Source organism: Phallusia mammillata, chromosome 1 (genome assembly GCF_965637545.1).
Source record: "Phallusia mammillata chromosome 1, kaPhaMamm4.hap1.1, whole genome shotgun sequence".
Lineage (NCBI taxonomy): Eukaryota > Metazoa > Chordata > Ascidiacea > Phlebobranchia > Ascidiidae > Phallusia > Phallusia mammillata.
The window spans coordinates 19,459,715-19,479,506 of NC_137252.1; the positions used below are offsets into that span (position 1 = coordinate 19,459,715).

The following is a 19,792-nucleotide window of genomic DNA, read 5'->3' on the forward strand; positions in this document are numbered from 1 at the left end:
TTTTGCATCACGATTTTAGTCGAAAAATTGTCCACCGTGGCCCACTTTCACTCCGAAGTACGGGTTGCACCAAAAGCAGCTTCAAAATTCACTTAAACTGGAATTTATGACCGTTTATCACTTGATTTCACCACAATGCAATAAACCAGGGGTCGGGACAAACGCATAACAGTTGAAAAATGGAATTAGAATTAGACGGTATACTATAGTTTGGATAAAGTTTAACGTTTATCACATCACAACACCAAAATAAGCTTGTATTTTCAAACAATTGTAAAACACACCTGTATTCTTTAAAAAATAAGCTGAAGATGTATATTTGGCTGTTTTCAAAGGCATAATTGTCACATATGTATTTTCTAAATCAGAAATTGGACATTTGGGCACTTTTTCTTGTCCTCGGAGAACAATTTAGATTTTGTTAAAAAGGAGGACATGTCCTCCAAAAAGAGGACGTATAGTAGACCTATAGTATATGCATGGACAATATCGGCGATGACACGCTACGAACCCCTACACGCGTACTTAGTGTGGTTTGATCATCAAATATCCCGTTTCCATGGCCGTCGGTCTGATCGGTTACAAGTAGTGGTCCGATCGTTCCAGCAAATACGTTACTTTTGGCCAAAACAATAATTACATGCAATAACTTCATTCTAGAATTCGCTTTAAAGGTATTAATAATGACTATACTTTCACAAAACTGTTTAAAATCAGACAGAACAAACAAAAAGCGGAAAAGTCCGATCGGACCAACGGTCATGGAAACAGGATAAAACTTCGCCACCTAACACAAGAAACATATGTTATAACTAGGGCGACATTTTTTTTGAATTTTGTCAAAATTTTTGGGATAGGTCAAAAATTGTCAAAATTGTTCACAAAGTCAAAATTTTTTACAAAGTTAAAATTGTTTACAAACTGCATTTTCGTGATGTTGTAGAGGTTGCACTGTCAGTGAACTGTTCATTTTACACCTTGTAGCCTACTTTATACTGTTGTAATTGGCCCATTGCCTACTTATTGTGAATCATAAACCCTCAAGTGCATGAGTGAAATAATTAGGTTGATATGGCGTGATGCTCAACACATCCCAAAACGTGCAAAATTTTGGTAGGTCCCATGTCATTTTACGGCAGCTGCAGGTTAGGTGCAGCTCTTGTTTCGGTTTTGCTTTCGGTTTGCTTTTGTATATTTCGTTTAGACAAATGTATTGAATAATTTTCGTCGTGTCTTAGCTGCAGTTTTTTGGCAGTGATTTTTAATTAGCTCATTTCCCTTTTTAGAACAGGCTAGGTCTGTGTTCAGATTTTTGCCCTTCTGTTAGACTTTTGCACATTCTTTTGCTCTACAGCAGTTGTTCTCAACTCGTTTCAGGCCATGGACCACCGGCACAGTCAAAATAATATCGTGGACCATTTCATTTTTGAGCAAGTTTGAATTACGCATACGAAACAACCATTTGGGCTTGAAACACAATTCTTTAAAACTGTTTTTCAAGAAGTGAGATACATTCATATACAGCTAACATTTTGATACTCTTTCAACATGTAATATGCAATCATCTCTATAGTGTAGCCTATAACCAAATTTAGTGGACGTCCTGTGGCACCCAAAACGTCATCATGGACCACTAGTTGAGAACCACTGCTCTACAGAGTAGCCTATAGCCATATTTTAACTTTTTGTACAATAATGTGTAATTTAACTGCTTGAATTTTTCATAGGTCAAAATTTTTTCAAAAAAAAGTTGTTTAAAGTCAAAATTTTCAATTTGTAGGTCAAAAAATAATCGTCCTAGTTATAACATCAACGCCTGGGATCTGGGACCCAGTAAAAAGTGCTCTACTACGATGGCCCACAAGTGCAATTCACCAACTTTTGGCAGACATTTATTTTTCAGTGCAAACATTTATTTTTCGATGCAAGTATTTTGCTTCATATTGTCAAAGTGAAGTAGGTAAACCGACACATGTAGGCCTATTTAATTCAAGTCCCGAAAATTCAAATAAAAAAATCGCTTTTATTTGCGCCCAATTAGTATGTAGTCCTTTAGAAACCATTGCTGCATATGGCTTTATTGATCCTTCTTCCTCCCGTTTACACCTAAACTGTACTCCCGCTTCGCTCGCACAGCCAGCTTAGCCCGCTCCCAATCTGTCCACATAGCCCTTACTTAGTCCCAGTGGTGGGATTCAGCCGGTTCGCACCGGTTCTATAGAACCGTCTCACGAAGTTTTATGAGATCAGCGAACCGGTCAGAATTACTGGTTATACTGTCAATGGACTTTTGGTAACAGAACCGCCTAAAAACGTGACTTTTGTGATAGAACCGGGTGACAAAAAAATTAAATCCCACCACTGCTTAGCCCGTGTAATGTTGTAAAGCTATTAGTTGACCTTGTTTAGCTCGCTAAGCCCACTTAACACGCTTAGACTTAGCCCCTGTTCAATGAACTACGTCAGTGATCCTCAACCGGGGCCCTCGGGGCCACCCGTGTCGGTTCACTAGAAACATCCGCCAAGAGACATTACCGTATATACTCGCGGATAGGTCGCAACTTTTTTCCTTATATTTAAAAAAATATATATAGGTGCGACCTATCCGCTCGACATAAGTGCAAATCGCCACCAAGTCGGAACAAAATTGAAAGTTTTCGGCTATTGCAAGTACCGTATTTTCCGGTCGGCTTATTGGGCGGATATAACATATTTATTCGAGTATAACGCGCAAAATTTTATACTAATTTTCAACAAAAAATTAAGGGTGTCTGTATGGACGCGAATTGTAGTGGAAATGTGCTATCGAATACGGGTGCATGCGCTCGTGCACGCACATACCAATGCGAGATAGTTTCATGAGCGCACACGCAGTCACGCACATGCGACGGCTCAGCGTGCGTTGGATTTTCCCGCTTTGTTGAGAAAACATAGTTTTGCGGTTTCAATGCAATGCAGTTAAATGCTAAAAAACAACCAATTGCACCAGTTATTTATGCAAAAAAGCTAGGGAAAGGGCCTTTTAAATCCCTAGATTTTCAGTGCGACTTATGTGCGAGTCAACTCTAAATTACACTTTTTTAACACAAAACTAATAGTGCGACCTATACGGTGGCGCGACCTATCGGCGAGTATATACGGTAAGTCATTTTTTCCGCCGTGGCGTAACCCCTTTCTTTCGCAATGCACAGAATAAAGGATATGTTACAAATGTCTTGACTTTGGATTTATCACATGTAGATGTTCATTCGTATTTTTGATTTAATCGTCAATTTGCCACTCGGTCTTCGTGACACACAGTACCGTACCTATTTTATTTGATGTGATTAGGGCTGAATTTATTGGCAACAATAAACTTTAACGATTTTGGAACTAAAAAGTTGATTTGCAGTTACCTATTTTTAGGATTCGGCATTTTACCTAATTTCATGGTCATAGCAATTTGTAAAACGTGAGCACTGTCCGTGTTAAGGTGGCCTACGCATGGCCCATGTCTTAACATTTATGCCGTTTGTCTGTTTTTTTAGAAATTTATTACTATATCCCTATAAATCCTGGACTTTAATTTAAGTGAGTTTTTTATCTGCGTTTTTTGTGCAGGGGTCACCGGGTCCTAAGGGGTTACTTATTGGGGGCACAGGTCCTGAAGGTTACTTGAAGGGGGCCACGATCTATGAAAGGTTGAGAACCACCGCACTAAGTCATCGCTTAGCACACTTAATTGGCCCGGGCAAAGCCTGATTAAGCGATGACTTAACAAACTAAACAGGGTCTTAGCGAGCGAGGGCTAAGCCGGCGTGTATTTTTTTACGGCATCCTCAAGCTCCGACTATAGCCTGCGCCTGCGGTATTATGTCATTTTGCAATTTTTGACAGTCTTAGGTGATGGATAAAAAAAGTTTGCAACAAAAAAACTTTTTTGCACGGAAAAATAAATGTTTGCACTGAAATAAAAATGTTTGCACTGAAAAAATCAATGCTTGCAGTTGCACTGAAAAATAAATGTTTTGCATCGAAAAATAAATGCTTGCACTGAAAAATAAATGGCACTTGTGGGCCACCGTACTCCAGGGGTCCGCAAATACTTTTTGGTGCGACGCTAAAAAATTTGCTTTAAATTCTCGCGACCCAAGCATCTGGTCTTACTTGGTTTTAATATAAAATATTGCAGAAAGCGCATGATTGCTTGTTCAGGTGCACTTTAACTTGTTACATTGTTACAAAACTTCTTACATTGTTGTATGCAACAGTTACGATGTATTATGTAACAATGCTACAATAATTAGGAGGTTAAAAAAAGCTGAATTCCACTAATAATGTAGATGCGATGCTTATATTCATGGGAAATTTAAAATATTTCGCGACGCAGACTGGAAGGTCTCGCGCCCCAAATGCGATCGCGACCCACTATTTACGGACCCCTGCTCTATGCTGCCACATGCTGCCCACTGATCTAGATCAGGGCTTCTCAAACTGTGGGTCGCGAATGGGGTCGCGTAATATAACTTTGGGGTCGCGAAACATTATGGGTTATTATGTCAGTCACAATAAATGGTATACGTGCGTACATTTATTGTTTAAACATCATTCCCGTGTATTCAAACTGCTCTAAACATATTTTGTGGAACTTAAAAGTATATTACCAACCTAGTTGCCATATGCGCCAGACTTTTTTATGCCTATTGTGTGCAAATAATGCGAAAAAGTAGATACCACACGCGTCACAATATAGGTTATAACGTCATAAAAACTGAGATTGTCAATCTGTGTATCAAGTTAGAAACTAATTCCGGCTTTTTAGGCGCCATTAGAAGGTATATGTATAAAATATAAGTATTTCTTTACATCATACCCACCAAGGGGTCGCGTAGATATTCCTGTTTTAAAATGGGGTCGCAGAGCAAGAAAGTTTGAGTAGCCCTGATCTAGATGATGCTGCCACCCCAGAAGTGTTTTTTGATTTACAGTTACACAAAAGTTTAATGTTTTACCTTGCTTGACTTAAGAGTTGAGACTGTACCTTTCATTTCAATGCAGTACCAAAGAATGGAGTTCATTGGCAGTACGTGCATGAGTAGGCTACAGTGCACTGGGCTGAGCACTGTTTTAACCTTGACCACTGTCATGCAGTGGTTACTGTTTAGTTATGTGCGACAGACTTCTCTTTTTTACATTCCTGGGTTATGGATTTTTACATTCCTGGGTTATGGATTTTTACATTCCTGGGTTATATGGATTGCATAACAGGCATTTTTTTGCCTTGCTGTTTTGCAGTATGGTTACATTTATTGCATTATGTGTGGGACTGGGAACTACCAGACAATGACCTAGTCATATAAAAGAGTTTGCACAAGTGAAGGAATTATGGCGTTTTGTTGCTGTTTTTTTCCTTTGTTGCGACTTTAAGATTTCACAGGTCTATTCTGAATAACCTAAAATTACCTTATATTTCCAACACAAACATACAGACATACAAAAAAGGGTTCTTTTCACATTTTTATTGCACTAATAATTTTCCATTGCTATAAATTTTCCACTGATCTTTACGTTGCTGGAGCAGCTTTTTTATTTTACTGTTTAATCACTGCACTCCATAAACTACAGTTACACTATGCATTAAAACACAATACTTACTAACCTGTTGCAGCACAGGATCACATGAGTGAGTGTGACCAATGACCATCACCCCAAGATCCGAGTGAAACCAGCCAACAATCCCAATTGCTTTTAAAGTATTACAGATATGATACTGAAATTTTAAACGGTATTCTATGCCTTTAAAGCTTTTTATTTGCATGAGTTTCTGTTCAATTCTGTGTGTAGTGTGCAACAGTATATTCACTTCAACATTATAATATATATATACACTGTATATATATATACACTAAAAAGATGTATTAAAGACCGAATGGCTGTTAAATGGCATGGTTGCTGAAACAGCCCATTGTTCCAGCCTAGGCTCTAATTTTAATAGCAATAACAACATGGTGGCTGAATGTTTATGTGAAATTGAACTTTTTTCTAATGGACCAAGTGTTTAAGTCATGGGTCTGGAACTTTTTACATAACCCAAACCAAATCAGCAAAATGTAATGTTGGTCCACTGACCACTATTAATTCCAGTCCTTTTGCATTTTTAAAACTAAAAGTTAAAACCAGTGGTGAATATTCCAATTACCAAATTAAAATGTTTCAATTTTAACATGTTTTTTTTAGGTGATTCCCTGGTTTGAACAAATTGTGTTTAATACGCTGATTAGAGTTCTGTTGAGCAATGTAAACTGGCAAAAGAAAGATGCATGAAAGACATGGATATCAAACGCAAAAAGTTGGACAGTTCATTTAAGCTAGGAAAGAAACCTGATCAAGATAGCAATGAAGTTTCTGATTCTAAAGGACAAGATCAAACAAAGTTATTAAAGTGAGTACAAAGTCATTGTGGTTCCCAGAAAGGGACACATCTTGATTCCACTCAGCTGCTACATATTGTTATGGAGCAGTGCTATCTGTTTTGTTTGACTTCACACCCCTAGCCAGGGGCGGATCTAGAAAAAATTTAAGGGGGGTGTCCAACAATTATTTGGGAAATTCCCTAATGCGGTACTGACGATTTGGGTATTCCCCTTTCCAAAAACGTCAAAACCTTGACGTCACTCACGCACCAAACAAGCTGCGGTCGCAAGGTATCACTTTCGTAACTACGCAGTGCTTAATGCGTAACAGAGATTTGGGGTTGGGGAAAAGCTGTTTTATTATCATGGGCGCATCATTTGCTGTTTAATCGTCTCCACGGTTTGAGACCTGAGTACTATTACCCCGATACACCTTTGAAATCGCTCTGTTCTGATGTGTGCTAAAAAAAATCAACGCGTTTATACCACAATACGCCTCACGCCAAAGCTAAATACTTAATTTAACGTCAAACGGGAAGTGGTTACTTGTTTCGTTGCAAATCGTCTACTAGTTCAAAACGACGCGTTAAGTGGCAGACAGAGTGCTTTGTCCAGAATTGCAAGCAGGTCGGAACCAGAAAGTTCAAGACCTCAACCTAACTCGCAACTTTGGCACGCAAATGCGAGCGGAATCTTTTATTACCAGTTATCTAATAAACAAAAAATAACTATGGATTTTAGCGAAATCATTAAAATTTCCAATTATCGGTCTTGGCTCTACTATCTAGCTTACTCAACAAAACTGCATAAACGTGACTGCCAGGTAATCAAAATACATTAGTTACTTAAAAAACTTTAAAAGGACTGAACGCCTTTTTTATCGATCGAATATTTGTGACAAACAATTATATACGTGTTTGGTGGGTCATAAACAATTTAGCTTTAAACATTTTAGTCGGATTTAACATTGTTTAAATGCGAAAACAGTTTAATACATTACATTTAGTGCAGTCAGCACTTTTGACTTCAGCGTCGTTGGCGGATAGCGCAATAAACTATTCATTTTAACCCTTGTTACGTCACAATAGACTATTAGATGAGCAAATACAAAACGATAAAGGCGCACGGCTTTGAGATAACGACTCCTTGTAATCAGGCAGCGGTCAACGGAACGTTTAGCCTATTTAATTTACGCACAACTTTTTTAAAATCGGAGCCCGGCAAATTTCTGAGGGGGGTGTCAAAACACCAAACACCCCCGTCTAGATCCGCCCATGCCCCTAGCGGTTACCCTGTTAGCCCCCAAAGTGTAAAATGTTTTTACATGTTTTGTGTGCTGCTGGTCACCACAAATGAAAATTTCTTGTGGTATTAATTGGGTAAACAATGCACAAATTTATTGACATTTCATGTTTATACCTCATAATTTTATGTGCATACTGTTACCACATATTTGTTCTTTTGGTGTTAACAAAATGCGCAACCTAGGTATTTGAAGTTCACAATTCTCAACAAAATTTAGCTTTGTCTCTTTATTCAGGTTGGTGCACTATAAAAAGGAAAAATCACGAAATGCAGCTAGAACTCGCAGAGGAAAAGAAAATTATGAGTTTTATGAGTTGGCTAGGTTACTACCAATTTCATCAGACACCTCAAGCCAGCTTGACAAAGCATCAATTGTTCGCTTAACTATGAGTCATTTGCAGTTGCAACTGTTTTTGCATGCCAATTATAGACTTGATGCATCACAGAGCCAAGTACATCAGAAAGGTCTGTCTTACATATTTTGTAAACTTGGAAAAGCAACTTTTAGTGTTGCAATTATTAAATTATTCCCCACATAGTTTTTCATGTGACTTTTTTTGTTAGAAAAATCGTCTTTACAGCCTAATCCTGCCGAGCTTACATTAAAAGCACAGCAATACATTGAAAACAATTTGGGATCCATGATCTTGCAGGTTAGTTTTAAAACATTGTGTATTGCAGAAGCAGTTGCTTCAACTGCTTTCAAACTGTTATATTATCACATATGACACATTAAACATTTTGTAGTTAAATCATCAAAATTGACGATTAACGAGAACATAAACTTTATTAGCTACTGATATACCTAGGCATGTGTTACTTTTTTTTTTTTATTAGTGCTTTTGTTTTGATAGAGTTTGGATGGATTCTTGTTTGTACTTAATGAAGATGGACGATTTCTTTATGTTTCCAATGCTGTAAATGTGTGTTTGGGTCTTGCACAGGTGAGTTTTGAAAGTATTACTACACTAATAGGATAATCCAGACATGAGTTTCTGCTTGCAGAACCAAGCAAAGGTTCTACAATAAGTGTAGGGAATATAAATAGGCCATAGTGTATGTGTAATTGCAATATGTGCTTTGCCACCCTAGTTTATATTTTTTTGCCAAGGGTGTGTAAAACGAATGGACTGACAAACACACTTTACTTAAGTACCAACTTGTATCGTCTTTTGCAGATTAAGTTGTTATGTCGTTAACACTCAGTCATAGGCGCCCACTTGCTAAAATCGGCGGGGAGGCAGAATTTTATAACTCGGTAAAGACGGAAATATTCAGCCCGGACGTCACTTAACGTCGCAAGTTACACCCTTTGCAGTGTTTCGGTACTAGTATGCATAACATTAGCAGCCGATGCCGACCCAACTATACAGTAATACATTTTTTCATCCCGCAACAATTATTACAAAGCATGTTTTATTTTTACGCAGCAAGGCGTACATGCGTCTAAAAAGCCATCATAATAATCGTTTCTTACGTTTCTAGGTCGTTTGGTTGGTTTCAACCATGTTTTCTATTTACACAGGAAATTGCATGTAACGCAAGTTTAGTTACTTTTAAATCAGGAATTACCAAAGTAAAGCCCGCGAAGGTTTTTGTTCTAAATATATATCTTGGAAAATAACGAGTCAACCGTTGAAAGTTAATTTGCCACCAAAGAGTTCCCACAACAACATGTGGTCTTAAGTTTACCTAGTTTTACACTTCACAGGACGTATAAAAATGATCCAAAAACAGTTTGTTACATCACAGACAAGACTTAAAGTATCAATGCTTTCGTTACTGTGCGTGTACAGGTGCCTTTCTTGGTTAATTGTGATGACATAAAAGAGAAGTTAGTAATTTATGTCACATAATTTTATAGTTCGACAGTAGCGCTATCTCTTAATAATAATGTAGCTTCTGCTGGTACCACAAAACCGCTTTGTAGACCACAATTGCGGAACGGCGCTGCGTTTGTGCTTGTAAGCGATGTGATCATGTGGCCGTCTAATGTCATTTTCATGTTATGCGGCTCACCCTGAAAAAACAATTGGCTACCCCCTTTGTAAACGATGTCAATTTGTGTCGATGTTGATGACCGAGTTTTAGCAAACACTTCTTGCATGTTTTTATCCAATGGTTCATTGCATATAACCAGGGTGGCTATCGACATGGAACTCGAAATAAGAACACACGAACAATTGGACTTTCATGTCAAAGGACACACGAACAAATTGGACTTTCATGTCGAAACAAACGTTTTTGAATCTTTGCATTTATACGAGCCTTGACATGTCATATTTCTTTTTGTCGGGAACAATCTGTTCCAACTCCTTGTTCGTAGAAAACACGTAGTGCATCTCACGACAGCCCAGGTCTAGGTTTACTTTTAGCAGGGATTTGACTTGTAATTGTTAAAAATAAGACAAAATAAAGACAAATCTTAGAAATAAGGACGGTATGGCAACCCTGCATATAACACTTCAAGTATACGTTTGTGACGTAACAATATGCGTTGTTTGATTTTTCAGAAAGGTTTGACTGTTCAAACTAGACAGTTGTTGACTGTGCAGTAGTACAGAGTTACTACAAAACTGGGTGTGCATAAATTACCGCAAAACTTGTTTATGACGTAGTCAGCGACGCAGATACCCGGGGAGGCGGCGCCTCCCCGCCTCCCCATAAGTGGGCGCCAGTGCACTCAGTCAAAAAGAAGTTGTTTTTATCTGCAATTAAAGCCAATGACTGATCAATAGTTACTTCCAGATGTTTTTAATTGGGTTCAGAGTTTATTACATTCACAGCATTTAAACTTTGAAAATGGTAAATGACTATCAATTTCAGTACATTAAACACATGCCTTGTCCCTATTTAGTATTTAAACAAGCAATACTTTTTTTCTTGCAGGTTGATTTAGTTGGAACCAGTATTTACAACTACATTCATCCATCTGATCATCAGGAAGTAAGAGATGCCTTTTGCCACAAAAACCCTGCTTCATCTAATGTTCATTTTTCTAAAATTGACAATAACTCAGGTTTGTCAGCATTTAAGGATGTAGTGTTCAACTTAAAAATGCTGCCATGTCAGTTTTTGTGTAAAAATTCACTCTAATGCCAACAATTAGTAAACAATGGTCAACTAATTTTTCGGGCATCTGATAAGCCTTGTATGTTATAGACATTTGGCCAACTTTTCCAGCCTTCATCGTCGTCTGGTTAGAGTTTTAATGATGTTCTAACTAATTACAATTGACCATGTTCTAACTACAAAACTTTTTTTCCAAATTGTTATGTATTTCAACACCATGCTACAAATTATTACACATGCAACGCTTCACTACAGCTGATAATTGAACTCTTTGTGTATACCAGGTGTGTCCAAACTTTTTTAACAGGGACCATTTTTTACCAGGCAAAGACGGCCGCGGGCCAACCTTTTCTGTAATGTTTTTAACAGGACAATTATAACACAAAATATAAGGAAATGTTAGGATTTTCACAAAATATAAGGAAATGTTAGGATTTTGTTGTGTTAGCACCATGTATACTTTCTTTTTACCAGTAAATAAAGTTCCCTGGAAAAGCTTTTGCTTAAATCGCAAGTCTGCACAACCTAAAACCCTAATTAAAATTATGGGGGGGAGTACACAACAAAATATGAAACAGCTGTGGGCCGCTAAAATGCCGTCGAGGGCCACTTTTGGCCCGCGGGCCGCACTTTGGACACCCCTGGTGTATACTATTGTTGGACACTCCTGGCTTTCTATATATTTTTTCTTTCTAACGCGGATTTGTTCCCGCGTTTTGGTCAAGAAAGAATGGTTCAAACTTTTTCTAATTTACACACATTATAGATATTGTTCTAAAGATGGTCCATGCGAATTTTGACCCCGTTTGATCCCTCGGTTCACCCACAGCCCCCAAAACGTGAAAGTTTTAAAACAGCTGTACTGACCAAAGTACTTAATGTAGAAGTGTCATGCTTTGTTGTTTGGTGCAATGTAACGTATTTTAAAGAATTTTGTACCTTAAAAAATCATTTACCCATTTTCACCCCTAAACCCCACAATATTCGTTTCTGTCTTATGCTGGTTTATTAAACATGTTTGGTCCAGAAAGAGTGCTTTAATTTTTTTCAAATTTGGACAGATGTTAGTTATTGATCCAAATTTGATCCTCCTAAAGTTTGACCCCGGACGACCCAGTGGTTCACCCACAGGCCCCCAAAATGATTTTTTTAAACGACTGTACTGACTATAACACATAATCTGAGAGTTTCATGCTTTGTTGGTTGGTGCAATGTAAGGTATTTTAAAGAATTTTGTAACTTTTTATTGGATTCACCCATTTTCGAAAATTTTAACAATTGTTTGAGCAGGGTATTCGTTTAGTATTTAAAATTTTGCCAGTTACCCTTACAGCCCATAATATGTGTACACTATCAGTCAGATATAAGTCCCAAGGGAGTAATTCACAGGTTCATGATTAAGGCGGCAGAGCGGGAGTGACCAGCTTGACGTCCAGACAGACGTTTTACGAGACCGTCATATGGGCGATTTGAAATCAGCTGTTTTTTTGTGCAGCAATGAGGTGTCGTTTTATTAAGTTTTCATGCACGTTTTCAGCTTTGTTAAAGGTTTCACACCTGCGATGTGATTTAAATTCGATAAACTTGTTTCAGTTTCGTATATGTCAAGCAACATAAAGGTGTAAACTTAACGTTTTCAAAAGCCGCGATATATGGTCTTCAAATTCTCATTGTCAGCTTGGCCGCCGCATAACCACGGGTCACTAAAGGTCAACTTGTAGGCATTACAACATAGAATTTTAGGTGATTAAACGATTGTTTTTGTGAAACAAAGGTAAGTGAAAAACAAGTTGTTATGTATATATACCTTCGTGGCAAACGAGTTTTTAATTTATAGTGTCTAAAACAACAGTTAAGGCTTTCTAGGAAAATTTGTGTTTAATTGTTTGTTTGTTCACATGTTAATGAGGTCAGAAATACAAGACTTAACCTGCTGAAATTTTAAACAGCTGTGGATAGAGTGCTCCTTTTTGGCTGTTAAAAATTTCAGTGCAATCAGCTCAGTAATTACTCTTACAGCAGCTAAGCAATCGTATTGTTGGTATGTAGAAACTTAACGGCACCAGGGAACGCTATGTGCGGATTAAAAATCATAATTTAACAAACAAAGGGCTATTAAGAAAAAAAATGTTGGAACTTTGTCAAAAAAGTTTAAATAGTTGGACTCATCCATTTTCCACCTTGTAAAAACAACGTGCAACTCCATGTCGAAAAAAGCCCAATTGGGCGCGAAAAGCGGAAACCTGCCCACTGAAAAGCGAATATCTCGGCCTCGTGCATAACAACTGGACGTGCTATCAGGCAGTCTTTTTGCACTGTGCAATTAAGATATGTTTGTAGATCATTTAAAAACGTTAGTTATGCAATTGTTGTATCACGCAGTTTTGTGTCTTATGGCAGTTAACGACAGGCTAACATTCGCGCGATGAAAACCGTGAGAAATCGACGCTAACCTCTGTTGTCTGGAGCTTTGCATTGACCCCAGCCACGGGAAAAAATGTTGCCCCTATATAACATTTGATGAAATTAGTTGTCGTTGATTTATAAAAATCTCCTACACAACTTTTTGAATACGACAAATGTCATCTGTGCAATTCAAATTCTTACCTAGCATATGCTTGCGCCATTCATCCTGTTCGAATTCAAATTATATGTGTGTGTGGGGACCCATTGGTTTTTGCTTGCAAAAACAATTATGTTATAACAGGCCACAAAAATATTGGTACCATACTGAATGTATCCATCAAATATATATCCCTTACAATTATAATGAATGGTGCATAAATATGGCACAGTTTCTGTAAAATGGAATATATAGGAAAACCACTATTCCAGTTTAACAATGATTGTGCCCTATTTTAACTGTTACCAAATCGCATATGCACATGTGTGGGGACCCATTAGATTATGCTTGCAGAAACAATTTTGTTATAAAGTGCCAGGAAAAAGATAGGAACCCAATGAAATGTAGGTGCCAAATATATATCCATTATAAATACAGTAAATGGTATATGTGATACATCGTTAAATATAATGTAGTATATATAAACTGGCAGTATATAGGAAAACCACTATTCTAGTTCTTTCTGGTTTACATATCAAAACAATTTGTTTACAATTTGTCTGTGAGGCAAATAACTTCACCCAGCAAGAACACAAAAAATTAAACACTGTTTAACATGAGTGAAATTGTAACTGTAGGTAGGACATTTTGACCCTGTATCCCTACCAGTTGCAAATGTGGTCTAGTAAAATACAAATGTGGTCTAGTAAATAAAATGTGCTGTAAACACATAAAAGGAAGTAAATATTTTATCGACTATGAGGATATAAACTATAAATCAATAATGTAATTACCCCAAAATGTAAAATTATCGAGTTTGGGGATAATTACCCACAAGTTAAGAACCACTGCCTTAGATCGCAGGTAAATTATGGTAATTTCTCACAACTCCTTTCGATGGTAAAATTTACCCCTAAACACATGGGCGGATCTAGACGGCGGTGTTTGGTGTTTTGACAACCCCCTCAGAAATTTGCCGGGCTCCCATTTTGAAAAAGATGTGCGTTTTAAATACGCTAAACGTTCCGTTGACCGCTGCGTGATTACAAGGAGTCGTTATCTTAAAGCAGTGCGCCTTCATCGTTTTGTATTGGCTCATCTAATAGTCTATTGTGACGTAACAAGGGTTAAAATGAAGTTTATTGCGCTGACAATACAAAAGTGATTATCCGCCAAGGACGCTGAAGTCAAAAGTGCTGACTGCACTAAATGTAATGTATTAAACTGTTTTCACATTTAAACAATGTTAAATCCGACTAAAATGTTTCATGCTAAATTGTTTATGACCTACCAAACACGTAATTGTTTGTCACAAATATTTGATCGATAAAAATCGAACCATGTTGTTAAGGTACATGTAATTGGTAACTTGCCAATGCTTGGCATTTTTTATGCCTTGCATAGTAACCGACTTTATTGCATTCGCAACGTTGCGCAACTAAAAAGGTTACCCTTCGTTTCAAAAAGGCGTTCAGTCCTTTTAAAGTTTTTTAAGTAACTAATGTATTTTGATTACCTGGCAGTCACGTTTACGCAGTTTTGTTGAGTAAGCTAGATAGCAGAGCCAAGAGCGATAATTGGAAATTTTAATGATTCCGCTAAAATCTATAGTTCTTTTGTTTATTAGATAACTGGTAACAAAAGATTCCGCTCGCCTTTGCGTGCCAAAGTTGCGAGTTAGGTTGAGGTCTTGTGCTTTCTGGTTCGGACCTGCTTGCAATTCTGGATAAAGCCCTCTGTCTGCCACTTAACGCGTCGTTTTGAACTAGTAGACGATTTGCAACGAAACAAGTAACCACTTCCCGTTTGACGTTAAATTAAGTATTTAGCTTTGGCGTGAGGCGTATTGTGGTATAAACGCGTTGATTTTTTTAGCACGCATCAGAACAGAGCGATTTCAAATGTGCATCGGGGTAATAGTACTCAGGTCTCAAACCGTGGAGACGATTAAACAGCAAATGGTGCGTCCATGATAATAAAACAGCTTTTCCCCAACCTAAAATCTCTGTTGCGCATTAAGCATTGCGTAATTACAAAAGTGATACCTTGCGACCGCAGCTTGTTTAGTGCGTGAGTGACGTCAAGGTTATGACGTTTTTGGAAAGGGGAATACCCAAATCGTCAGTACCGCATTAGGGAATTTCCCAAATAATTGTTGGACACCCCCCTTAATTTTTTTCTAGATCCGCCCCTGCCTAAACATGTCATATTTACCACAGGTTAGGAACTTCAGCCTTGGATTATAGTTGTTCAAGTATTTTCAGACAAATATGTTTTTTGTTATTACCTTGTCTTGTACCTTAGTGATCTCCAACATGTAAAATCTGGATCAAAACCACATGAGTTAATTCACCTATTTTTGCAAAAATTTCAGAATCTAAAATGCACACTGATGATCGTTCATTTTTTGTAAGAATGAGATCAACGTTATCAAGGCGTGGAATGAATGTAAAAAGTACAGGATACAAGGTAAGTTTGTCCATATTTACTGATTACTTTAAGTACTAAACTAAGTAAACTGGTTTACGTCCATTTTTGAGTAGACACTGAACCCTTTTAAATGAACCACTGAACCCTGGAACATTTATAATAAGACCTGCACCATACCCAATGACATAGGCTGATTTAAAGTGAATTGTTCATTTGGATGAAATTTAATGTTAGTTTGGGTTTTCTGGATGTACATAAAAGTGTAGTATGTTAACCTAAAGTAATGGTATTAAAAACGGAAATGGAACAAAGTAAGTGAATCATTGCAACGCTAATGCAATTATGTTTCTTTATGATGTGTTTGGCAAAACTACTGGGTTAACTTGGGTACTATTATCAACTAACAATTATACATCTTTTTTAACGTAAGTATTTTTAAGAACATGCAAGCAAAATGCATGTGCAGCCCTCATAGTACACTAATAATAGACGTTGTCATGTATATGCCCAGACAACATGAGATCGAAACTGAGCTTTGTCCAATCAATAGGGGTTAAAAAAGAATATGGAGTACAATTAAATCATAAACCAAAATAATCTATGTAATACACTATGCCAAAGTCTTTAGCCACGATGCCTTTCCAACTGTAGATTACAGAAGCATTTTTTGTGTAGTTTTTTTTTAAACAGATATATTGTTTTGATCCATGTTTTTGTTTTCTGTGTCTAACACTGTTCTACACATTTGGTCAAGAAAGAGCTGCTCCCAAAGTTTGATTTTGGGTGACCCAATGTTTCACCCACAGGCCCCCCAAAAGTGATTTTTTTAAATTAGGATGCAAAGTTTTTGTACTATGTGCAATTTTGCATTTGTAGATAAACTAGTAAATTGTTTTAACCATGTCCAAATTGGGTGAAACTTGACAGCTTGTAGAATTTTTCATTTGTAGGTATCAGTTGTTGTATTTTACCTCATAATCCCACTATTTCTCCCTTCTTGATCTTTCCTTAAAAAACAACAACATAAAATAGGACAAACCGCAAGTAATATTTGAATTGAATAAGATTTGGTTAGTTTGTAGCAAACATAGCATCATTGTTTAAGCACAATACTGATCACTGTGGTTGACCTTTTGACACCAGTATTTCTCATAGTTATCTCTTGAAATGCATTATATACATGTTTGCATGTATTGTGTATTTGCAATGGCAAAATGGTTTTAGCCACCCTTTTAGTTATTAAATAGGATCTTGTATGTATAAAATGCAAATATATTGGCAAGTCACCTTTCTAGTTACTAAACTTGGTTCATTTATCAAAGGTGGTTCATGTCACAGGAAAAAATCGGTCAAGAGGTAGTGTAACAAAACTAGGTTCCGGAGAAAAGGATGAATCGTATGATCTCAAAGGATTTGTTGGTGTCGGACACATATTGCCACCTCCATCATTAACCGACGTGCAATCAGATATTCCACTTTTTATTGCACGTTTGGACCCATCACTGACAGTAAACTACTGCGAAGAAAGGTGAACCATATGTAAACAGCAAATTTGAACACTAAATTGTCTTAGGTTTTTTTTTTTTTTTTTAAGTTTTATCATTTTTAAAAAGTTTTTTATCATTTTCTAAACAACATTTTTTTTTTTCAGAGTAAAAGCATATGTTTCATTCAATGCTAACGAAGTAAAAGGTCAATCTCTCTATCATTTTATACATTCATTGGATATTTATAAAATTAGTGAGTGTCATAAACAAGGTAAGCAAGTGTGAAGCATTCAAATCTAATATTTTTAACTGGAAATTATATGCAGCCTTGTCGAAAGGCCAAGTGGTAACACCTTATTACCGTTGGGTGCTAAAAAATGGAAGCTGTGTTTGGATGCAGTCATATGTAACAATGCTTGCGGATCGTCAGCCAGATGTAGAAGATACTTTTGTTTGGGTTAATTATATTCTTGGGTATGTAGTGTAACTTAAACATATCATGGAAAAGGTGCGAATAACTGTACTAATTACAGGTCTGAGCCGAACTTGTTTACATCCAGCTTGATTACAAGTGAAAATCCTGAAGCATTGAACACTTCAGGTAAAAAAATATGTTGCCAAGCATTCAGGTTTCTTGCATGCAAAATTGGTTTTGCCTTGTTTTTGTATTATGCTAGATTGATAACTAAGCTCTGAATCAGTTTAAAACAAAGTGTTTAAGACATAAAAGTAGATTGTTTACACTGTGATGAATGTATTCATTCTATGTTAGAACTATGTTGTCATCTAGGCAAGGGTGATGAGGAATTATTAAAATCCCCAGTAAAGGCAATTGAGAAAGTAAGTTCCTTTTATACATGAATGCAATGATTTTGTGATATGACATACATTAATTAGGTGTGTTAAAAACAATCAACATCTGTTATTTCCCCTTTGCAGCAATTCTCAAACAAAACACTGAAAAATGAAATTGATGAAGCCCCAACAACCAGCCCCAAAAAACTTAAAATCATTGTATCAGGTAAGAGATTGTTTTGTAAGATTTGTTGTCAAACAAACTCTTAAACCTTTTACTTTCTTTAGATCAGAGCTTTTGTACAGCCAACAAAGATCACAAATCTACCAAAAACAAAAAAGATAATTCACTTGAAAAACGCAACAGTGAGGATCGATCCATGTGTAAAAAGTTGCAAACTGTTGCACAAAATGGAAGTTCCAGCCTACCAAGAACTACAGCAAATATATTGGATGATCATTCTAAAATCTGGCTCAATCCTCCCAACAAGGAAGTGTCGAATCACAGTGATTTGCCTCCTGGTGCAAATGTTCTAAAATGCCATGCGACTGATACTGTGTTTTCTGCACAGCAAATTCCTTCTGTTATTCACCACCATTACCCATTGGGAATAAACCCCAATCTCCTCCATGCCAATCCAGTGCTAGCTAAAATGCTTGCTCCAGGATTTGTTCCTGAAGCTTATCTTTCTTCTAACAAAGCTATCATTTTTGCTGCTCCGATGGTAAAATTTATGTCACCTGTTTTCGCTCCTGTTCCAACGCACAGCCAGATATTACCTGCTCCCAATAACATGGAATGTTGTCCAACATCCATTGCAGACATTATCGATGAACTACGTAAAGACCCAATGAGAAAAGTTAGTCCACCTAACAAAGTTGTGCTTCCAAATGTTATTGATGTTTCACATTGCAATGAAACCACATCCGAAATTGGGAATTCAGTGGACGATACAACTAAAATGGCAATACCATCTCAAAATATTGCTCCGTTTAGCTTGCAGTATTGCACAAATGAAGAATACATTTTGGGTAATCTTCGCACCCCGTTTGTGTTTCAACCAATTACCATTTCCAGAAAGTTCAATTCCTTTTCAGTGTAACTTTTTATCATTTAACAGTTCAAGTGGTTGCTTTATTTTCTACAGTGAATCTCAGGTGGACCACATATGTCATACTTTACCTCATGTGTGCTAGTCATTGAGGTGCATGTTCAGTGTAATCATCGTGTTTGTGTGCTAACCAACTGTTCCCGTTTGCACAATATGTACTTACAGATTTTTAGAAGGGTCTGCACATGTTATATGATATGTGACTGTTATGCATAAACTGACATTTAGAAAAGCAGATGTTGTACACTACTATTAAAAGTTCATTTTGATTGTGAGCTTGTTTTTTTATCTGAATCTGAGGTAACAAAACAATCCACACTTTAAAGAGTGACACAATCTAGAGACTATTGTGGTTGACAAGATATAAGAGTTACAAAATAGCTTCGCCCTAAAGTTGATTAAAAATTCCCCCCAACCGCACGACAAGAGCACCCCACACCGACCGATCGAAATCGAATCCTCGATTCGACCGCACATAAAAATAAAACTGAGCACACCATCAAATTTGCATTAAATAATTTTTACAGTTTGTAATTCAGCAGCGTTTACTATTGAATTAGTTGGTGAAGTGAGCTAGGAAGTGTTAATTAAATATTATAATGATAATCTTGTTTAATTAACCCATAATGGTGATTG

General features: G+C 37.0%; 1 protein-coding gene across 2 annotated transcripts; it reads left to right on the plus strand.

Annotated features, from left to right (window-relative positions):
* The first annotated feature begins 4,478 nt into the window (after positions 1-4,478).
* Positions 4,479-19,431, plus strand: LOC145231521 (uncharacterized). 2 transcript variants are annotated; one of them, XM_080096346.1, is made up of 13 exons: positions 4,479-6,421; positions 7,933-8,162; positions 8,262-8,350; positions 8,552-8,641; positions 10,587-10,716; positions 15,707-15,801; positions 17,085-17,290; positions 17,414-17,520; positions 17,576-17,723; positions 17,783-17,850; positions 18,022-18,089; positions 18,189-18,270; positions 18,333-19,431. In XM_080096346.1, the coding sequence occupies exons 1-13, from the start codon at positions 6,300-6,302 to the stop codon at positions 19,145-19,147; spliced, it is 2,250 nt and encodes a 749-aa protein (XP_079952472.1). In that variant the 5' UTR covers positions 4,479-6,299; the 3' UTR covers positions 19,148-19,431. The 2 variants fall into 2 exon arrangements, with proteins under 2 accessions (XP_079952472.1, XP_079952473.1); XM_080096347.1 differs by having other exon boundaries at positions 4,480-6,421; positions 18,040-18,089.
* Positions 19,432-19,792: the final 361 nt, after the last annotated feature.